The following is an 8973-nucleotide window of genomic DNA, read 5'->3' as shown; positions in this document are numbered from 1 at the left end:
TATAAATGTTTTCAATGCCAAGCAAAGGGACCCCTGTTCAAGGGTGTTCTTGGTTATACTAATTAAGTGACCAAAGTGATCACATGTGAACGTGTAAACAGCCTGTGACGTAAACAGCCCGTGACATTTTCTAGTGCTGATGCTAAGTGTTTGGTGGGAGGCGTCGCAAGTATTTCTTTTAGGCGTTGAAGGCAGCTTCCGTGGCGGTGCGGCTTGTTGCAATAGCCGGTGGCAAGCTGTGGGGGAGAGAAATGAAACACTCGACGATCGCGAAGCGCGAGAGAAAAGAAGAACACACTGAACTTTCCGTAATTAGCGCGGACCGGCCGGGCGATGTATTTCGTATAGTTTTACAGTGAGAACTGAACTTAAAACTAATGAGCGCTGTGCTTCAGAGCGCTGTGGAGAGATCCCGGGCGTGGGAAGGCGGGAGAGCGGGAGAGCCTGGAAGTAGGCATTCCCAGCGAGGGAAGAGCGAGCATTGGAAGAGGGGGATTTAAGAGCGGGGCAAGCGGCGTAAACATTCCGCCCCCCTTGCAATCGCTAGCGTTGCAACGAAGCCCCAAGTGTCATCTAGGACAGGTTGCAGGCACCGGACAGGATCCACCCGAAAGTCGTCCGCTGGGCCACTGGGAGTCCCTCGTCGACCAGGTGGAAGCCAGGACGGATGACCTTGCCGTAGACGTCGGCACCCAGGACCACGGAGATGGTTGCCGGTAAATAGAACCGCTCGTCGGCCAACGGGAGGTCGCTGTATTTGCTGACCACGGTGTCAGCAAGCTCTCGGATGGGGGTGCGGATGCGGACGTTTGGCTCCACCTTCAGGACCACCTCCAACTTGAAGTCGTCGTCGCGCTTCGACCGAATCGTCGCCGTACAAATCCGCTCGTCGCCGACGGTGGTAGTCGGCAAGCGGAACGCAGTAGCCAGGGATGCGTCGATGCAACTTGTCGGCGTACACGGGTCGATGAGGGCGGCTGTGTCGAACTTCTTGAGCCCGGTCTCCAGGATTACCATGGCCGTCGGCAGGACGTTGACACTGTGCCGCTGGAGGATGGACGCCAGTGACGGTGCCGGTGTCGAGGAGGCTGAGCGCGGCGGAGAGGCAAGCGCTCTGCGAGTTGGCGGATTTTGCCGGCGCGAGCGCTGCTGAGAAGCGGCGGATGCCGAGCGCCTTGCCGGGGCCAGCGCTTGGCGAGTTGGCGGATTTTGCCGGCGCGAACGCCGATTGGTAGCCGACGGCAGAGGGCGCTCGTGCATATGGAGGAGCGTGTGGTGCTTCCCGCTGCACGTTTTGCACTTGTCGCCACTGCGACAACTCACGTCAGAGTGCTCGTGAGCGAGACAATTTGAGCAGTACTTGTTGACAAGCACTGCTCGAAGCCGCTTCTCTGCGCTCAGCTTTAGGAACCTCTGGCACTTTCGAAGCGGATGGATTCCACGGCAGACTCGGCAACGGTAGGAATTTAAACCTCGAGTACGTCTGCTCTCCAAAGCCTGAGCGCTGCGTGGACGAGGAACCATGATGTGATCTGGTAGGGAGTAATGGACAAAAAGAAACAAACATGGAGATGATTTAAAAATGATTAGATGACGAGGATGGTTGGAGAATTATGCGGAGGATGTTGGTTGAGGAAGACGGTTGGAGTGTTCTCCTGGCAGAAGAACCACCTTGGTCACGGGACGCTTAATAATCTTGCGTGCCGTGAGAATGTTGACGACACGGACATTGCCGTCAGCCCCCGGAAAAACAGAGACGATTCTGCCAAGGCGCCACTCATTCGAGGGCAGATTGTCTTCTTTGACGACTACCAGGTCGCCAACGCGGAGATTTGCGGTCGGGGCCTGCCACTTGTTACGCTTGTGGAGCTCCTTGAGATACTCCTCTTTCCATCGAGCTTGGAATTGCTGATGGAGCGCCTTTAAGTGTTGCCACCGATTCACAATGGACTTGGATTCCCCTTTTAATTCGGGCTCTACTATGGACAGAAGAGGTCCGCCGACGAGAAAATGCCCTGGTGTCAACGCTAAGAGATCAGTAGGATCTTCTGACATGGGAGATAGCGGTCTGGAATTTAGACAAGCTTCAATTTTCGCTAGGAGGGTTGAAAGCTCCTCAAAGGTGTACTTTCGAGTAGCGGTGGACTTGTAAAACAAGGTTTTGAAGCTTTTGACACCAGCTTCCCACAGGCCTCCCATATGGGGTGCCCCCGGAGGAATGAATTGCCAGTTGAGCTGCTGATGACTATACGCATCAGTCACAGACTCTTTTACGGCTTGTAGAAAATCTCGGGAGAGCAGGGTGGCAGCGCCGACAAAGGTTTTCCCATTGTCGGACTGCACTTGACGGGGACAACCTCTTCTGGATACGAACCGAGCGAAAGCGGCGAGAAATTTCTCGGTCGTCAGATCGGATGTAGGCTCTAGATGGATGGCCTTTGTGGAGAAACATACGAAAACCAACACATACCCTTTTGTAATTAGGCACGCTCTGCCTGTGTAATTTTTGATGTCGAAAGGGCCAGCGTAGTCCACCCCTGTGTACGTGAATGGCCGGGAAAAAGACACTCGCTCTTTCGGGAAACTTCCCATCATCTGAATTTGCAAGCGCTTCTTATGAATAACGCAGACCTAGCAGGAGTTAATCACAGCCTTTACCAAGTTCTTTATTCTCGGAATCCAGTATCTTGACCGGGTGAGACGTACGACTAACTGGTTACCTCCGTGCAACGTTATGAGATGCGTAAAGTTCACCAGTAGTCGAGAGAGTGCACATTCGTACGGGAGTATTATCGGATGTCGTTCGTCATATCGCAAGTTTTCGGAGGCCGTTATGCGGCCGCAAGCCCTTATAAGCCCTTTCTGATCTAGAAAGGGGTTTAAGGAGAGGATTGAACTTGTCGCGGACACAGGACGCTTTTGACTCAAGCAGCGATATTCATTAGAAAAATATCTGCGCTGAGTGCTAATGACCATGAGCCGTTCAGCGGCGACAAGTTCTTGGGCTTCTAGACGGACTTCCGACTTCTGCGACTGTTTCTTACATCGCTGGACAAAACGGTGGACATACGCAAGGACCCGTAAAGCTCTATCTAACTTGGAAAAGCGATCAAGGATGTCTTCTGTCGGGATGGACGCCACATGGGCCTTGACCGGACGCCCTTTCCACTTCGGTCACCTGTAAGTCGGTGCTTTGGGAAGGCCACTGATCTCGTGGCTTTGACAACCAAGTTGGTCCATGCCACCAAAGGGAGTTGTCGATCAGGTCTTGTAGAGGCACTCCCCGACTGGCCAAGTCGGCTGGATTGTGTTCGGATTGAACATGTGCCCAATTGGCTGCCTCTGTGGACTGGGTAATCTTTGTCACCCGATTGGCAACGAACGTTGTCCATTGGCATGCTGGTTTGGCGAGCCATGCAAGCACAATCGTGGAATCGGTCCAACAATGGAGTTTCGAGGACAGCACAGGCATATGGGGGAGGATGGATTCAGCCATCTCGGACAGCAATAGAGCTCCACACAGCTCTAGCCGTGGAAGCGACACAGTTTTGACTGGCGCCACGCGCGTCTTGGCTGTAAGGAGACGCACTAGCGTCGTGTGCCCAATTTCTACGCGCACATAGATCGCAGCACCATACGCCTTTTGAGAGGCGTCACAGAATCCATGATGCTCGACTCGGAACTCTGGGCGGAAGGAAACCCATCTGGGAATTCGGACTTGATCTAGGACCGAGTAGCTTTGGAGAAAATCACGCCACTTTTGGCACAGTTCAATTGGGAGTTCATCATCCCACCCAAGATCATGAAGCCAGATCTCCTGCATGAAAATCTTGGCACAGACCACGAAAGGAGCGAGCCAGCCTGCTGGATCGAACAGCTTGGCGATTTGGGAAAGAACATGACGTTTCGTGAGCGTGGCTTCGTTGGATAGGTCTGGAGGGGCGAAGAAAAAACTCATCGGATGTTGCTTTCCAACGGACTCCGAGAGTTTTCGCCGTGCTTTCCGTATCTATCTCGAGGAACTCGGCGTTTAAAAGATGATTGGTCTCGATATGAGCCAGAACTTCTTTATGGTTGGAGGTCCACTTTCTTAATGGAAAACCAGCCGAATCGAGAGCACTCTGCAACTCGCGAATGGTAAGGTGAGCCTCTTCTGCAGAGTCAGCTCCCGAAAGGACATCATCGACGTACATGCAACCACGAATAACTTTACTCGCCCTCGGATGGGTTAGTTGCACGTCGGTCGCCAGCTGTTGCAGGACCCGAATTGCCAGAAACGGTGCACAATTGACCCCAAACGTAACAGTTTTTAGCTCAAAATCGCGAATGTATCCTTCTCTATTGCGGAATAAGATACGTTGGAACGCTGTCTGCTTCGGATCTACCCAGATCTGCCGATACATTTTCTCGATATCAGCACTGTACACAAAACGGAAATATCGCCACTTCAGGATCTGGATGGTTAGATCGGACTGTAGGACCGGGCCAGCATGAAGGATATCATTTAAGCTGACCCCATTGTCTGAAGGGCTGGAGGCATTGAATACCACTCGAAGTTTGGTGGTCGTACTCTCCGGTTTTAACACCGCGTGGTGTGGGAGGTAATAACACGCTGAATCGTGGGTAGGAGGGACTTCTCTCATGTGGTTGAGGTCGAGATATTCTTGAATTACTGAGTCGTACTTGGATTTCAGCGTACTGTCCCTTTTTAGCCGCTGCTCGTTTCTTAAGAATTGAGCCAACGCCAGGGATCTGGAATGTCCTAGGGAGCATTTCATGTTCTCAGGATCTCGAAAGGGAAGACTCACGACATACCTGCCGGTATCGTCTTTTGTGGTGGTCCGAAGGAAATTATCCTCACAGATCACGTCGGATTCTTTTGCCACCTTTACTGGCAGATCCTCCACCTCCCAGAATTTGGTGAGGAGTTTATCGAAAGACGCTTCGTTTGTGTGTGCAACATGCGTAGAAAACGATGAAATTCTATCTTGCCTCGGAGCGGGTACTGGTCCTGTTAGAATCCAGCCGAAAATGGTCTCTTGACCGAGAAGAGAGCCACAGATATTCGCTCGGGTGCCGCTTAGTAGAATGGAAGGAAGTATATCGGCCCCGATTAAAAGATCTATTTGTGCGCTCTCATAAAACTTTGGATCCGCTAGTGGAAGTTCGGGAAGATCTCGCAGGAAATGTTGCGGAAGCGGACATGAGGGAAGATTTCCGGCTATTTGCGGAAGCACGTAGGCAGTGGTGTTTAACTGCAAACTAGGGCGGGTCGGAGAACGAATCGTCAATTGGCAGAGCTTTTTAGTCTCAGCGGAGACCGTTTGATTAAGCCCTGAGACCTGTGCTTGGATAACCTGGAACGGCAGCTTAATCAGGTTGAAAAGGCGCTCAGTAATGAAGGTAGCCTCAGATCCGGAGTCTATTAAGGCTCGCGCTTGGTAGTTGGAACCCTGATGGCATATATTAATCATGGCGGTGCCTAGGAGGACTGACCTAGAGCCTGCCGCAAAATAATTTTGAAGTGTTGGCTGCGTGCCACTGGCAGCCGAGGGACCGGGAGTATTCGGTCTGGATCTGGGCGTTGGCGTTGGATTTGCGCGCGCTGGGGATGGGGTGCCTCGGTGTAGGAGGGTGTGATGGCGGCCGCGGCACGTGAAGCAATTATGTGCGCTTTCGCAGTCGCGCAGCTGGTGTGTCCGCGCAAAGCAGTTCAAACACAGCTGTTTTCGTTTAATATAGGCGATCCGTTGGTCGACCGTCATCCGGAGAAACTGGGCGCATGTGCGTATTGGATGGTTTTCTCTATTACAGAGATCGCACCCTCTAGGTTGTCGAGGCGTTACCCTTGTCTCATAAGAATTTATTCTCCGAGACGCCGAGTTGGATGTGGATGCCCTGGGCTGAGCCTGACTAGAACCTGATGGTCGAACATCATCTATGGCTTCTAGGGTTCTGTGACGTTCCGTTAGGAAAACGTTCAGCTCATGCCACGTAGGGATCTCGGCTTTGTTGTGAAGGGACTGCTCCCATAGGGAAAGCGTAAGCTTTGGGAGTTTGGATGAGCACATATACACCAAGAGGCAATCCCAAGTTTCGAACTGAATACCGGACATTTCTAACGCCGTAAGGCACCCCTGGATGGTACTTTGAAGTTCTTTCAAAGCTGACCCAGACTCCTGTGTGACGGACGGCACATTGAAGAGTATCTTCAATTGACTGTTTACTAACAATCGCTTGTTTTCGAAACGCTCAGTGAGGTTATCCCACGCTGAGCGAAAGCCATCGTTCGTAAGGGGTGAATTTGCAACTATATTGTGAGCGTCGCCCCTCGTCTTAGCATTGAGATGGAATAATTTCTCGACAGGAGTGAGTCGAGGATTGTTGATGTAAATTGCCGTGAATAGATCCCTGAAGGTTGGCCAACGAAGATAATCGCCGGTAAAAACCTCGGTATCGCACGGCGGAAGGTGGCAGCCTGACGGAATGTAAGTCTGAGGAGTATCTGGAGTGGAGGTAGCTTGCGGATTTTGCGGAGTCTGCGCTATTTGGTCTGCTATTTGGGCGCCGCACCTTTCGTACGCGCTGTAGCAGTAACCGTACTTAGCCTTGAGAACTGGCAACATGTCAGCTGCACTTTCTCCGGCTGCTACAAGGCACGCGGTACACGCATCGTACTCTTTTTTGATGCGGACCCATACCTCTTTGATTTCGTCTCGGCGAATATTGAGGACGGACAACGTAGGAGGGACCGCCGCGGGAATATTTATTCGCGCCTCCAATTCGGAAAGTCGATCCGAGACTTCAATAAATTGGTTTAGGGCGAGTTCGGCAGCCGTTGCAACCATTTTCGTGCTGGCTCGCGTGGATCTTTCGATAGGAGAAGGAGCCCTTTTGGTAATTGGCGTCTTGACCTTTGTAGGTGTGGGCGTCCTTATAGTGATTTTCGGAACTTTCGGTGATGAAACAGGGGGTAGTTTGTTAGAACTTTCCCTGGACATACCAAACTAGGATGCTATTTTGATTCGGAATGTGCGCGCTGATATTTCGGACAAAAATCAGAAAAGAAATTACGGACTGGTGGAAATAGGGTCTCGACCTGCTAAAACAGTCGATATGCGTGGCTGAATTATTGTAAAAATAATCCCCAGGATTTTGGTGGAACGATGGAACAAAAATCGCAAAAAATACCAAAAATACTAAAAATAAAATACTGAAAAATACTGTTCTTGATGAAGTATTTTTCGATTAGTATTTTATGAGGGGTGGCTGGCCGAATTAGGATGGGATTAGATATCGTTAGTATTCTTCTTTATTATTTTTTTTAATTATTCGGAGACCAAAAAATACGTTGCAGTGGTATGCGGATGATATATTTTTTGGAACTTTAGCGATGAGGGATTTTGTAAATTTAATTTTAATTTTTTGACTCTCAGTATTTATTTAAGTTTATTACAATTGGGCTTGGTATTTATTTTTTGGTTTTTTACTTTATTTTATTTATTTGGAATTTATTTGGAATGGCTCGGAATAAAGAGCACTTTAATCGTTGAAAAAACACAAATGCCCAAAAATGAACTCGTGCATAAAGCCCCTTTGCGGGCTATGTGCGAGAAATTCTGGAATGCGCGGGAATTTGGGGAATTCGTATGTATGTATGTGTGAATGTATGTTGAAGGGGAAATAAAAAGAACACACTGAGACTCAAAAGTTATTTCACGTCGGCTTTGGGAATTTATTTAATATATATATTTATGGCCGACGGAAATACTTCAATGTTCGGGATTGGGTGTTTTCATAGAAATAATATGTATGGATGTAATATATGTGTAATATATGGATGTAATATGTGTGTAATATATGGATGTAATATATGTGGAATATGGATGTAATATATGTGGAATATGGATGTAATATATGTGGAATATGTAATATGTATAATATGTGTAATAAATATGTATATAAGATGTGGAGTAAATGGCAATCAAGATGGCGGAAAATTTTTATTTTAAATTTTGCCGGCGGGTATGTGTTGTGTATTTTCGATTTATTGTGGACTGTATTTGGATTTGGAATTATGTATGCAAATATTTGTCACAGCGGATATACAGAGAAAAAAAAAAATCAGTCTCAGTGTTTGTGGGCCTAAATTGGCGGAACACTTAATTTTTGTGGGAAATTAATTGAATTTTAATTTTTGAATTTGATTTATTTTTCACTGTTCACTGACTTTTCTTTCTCACTGTACGCTTGACTTTTTATTTGCACACTTTAATTTGGATTAATATTTTGCAATTTCTTCGATTTAATTTTGGATGTATTTTACTGGATGTACGGCCAAATGTGAATATGAAACTTGTACATCAATATGCACAAGAAAGGGAATTGGAAAATAGACAATATGGCCGCACGTTAAAGGAGACGAAGAAATAGAAGACGAAATTGGAAATGTAATTTACTAACTGCCGTTGTCGGATTAAATCGGACTTGGATTTTAGACAAATCGTACAGAAAGTCAAACGAATTATGTTTTCGAATGGCTGACTGTCGACCGGCAGTTAATAAAAATTAATAAGTGGCACTTATCTGGTGGAGCAATTCGGCTCGAATGGATCAAAATGTTTGGTGGGGGGCGTCGCAAGTATTTCTTTTAGGCGTTGAAGGCAGCTTCCGTGGCGGTGCGGCTTGTTGCAATAGCCGGTGGCAAGCTGTGGGGGAGAGAAATGAAACACTCGACGATCGCGAAGCGCGAGAGAAAAGAAGAACACACTGAACTTTCCGTAATTAGCGCGGACCGGCCGGGCGATGTATTTCGTATAGTTTTACAGTGAGAACTGAACTTAAAACAAGAGAGAACGTTATAGTCGGGTGCCCCGACTATCAGATACCCGTTACTCAGGTAAAGGGAGTGCGAGGGAGATGGAGATAGAGATAGAAAACGTTGATCACGTATAACTTTTTAACGAATGGTCC

General features: G+C 48.4%; 2 protein-coding genes and 1 pseudogene across 2 annotated transcripts; all 3 read right to left on the bottom strand.

The window, feature by feature from the left end:
* Window positions 1–573: 573 nt before the first annotated feature.
* LOC138914112 (uncharacterized) lies at window positions 574–1524 on the bottom strand. The gene has a single exon (XM_070219366.1). The coding sequence runs from the start codon at window positions 1522–1524 to the stop codon at window positions 574–576; it is 951 nt and encodes a 316-aa protein (XP_070075467.1).
* A 592-nt stretch (window positions 1525–2116) lies between these two features.
* LOC138914111 (uncharacterized) lies at window positions 2117–3949 on the bottom strand (annotated as a pseudogene).
* A 4-nt stretch (window positions 3950–3953) lies between these two features.
* On the bottom strand, window positions 3954–8618 carry LOC138914113 (uncharacterized; the record flags this gene model as incomplete). The annotated part of the gene is made up of 1 exon (XM_070219367.1): window positions 3954–8618. A coding segment is annotated over exon 1 (3048 nt), but the record flags the coding sequence as incomplete, so codon positions are not given.
* Between the last annotated feature and the right edge of the window lie 355 nt (window positions 8619–8973).

Source organism: Drosophila takahashii, unplaced genomic scaffold, assembly GCF_030179915.1.
Source record: "Drosophila takahashii strain IR98-3 E-12201 unplaced genomic scaffold, DtakHiC1v2 scaffold_114, whole genome shotgun sequence".
Lineage (NCBI taxonomy): Eukaryota > Metazoa > Arthropoda > Insecta > Diptera > Drosophilidae > Drosophila > Drosophila takahashii.
This window is presented reverse-complemented; position numbering and strand designations above follow the sequence as displayed.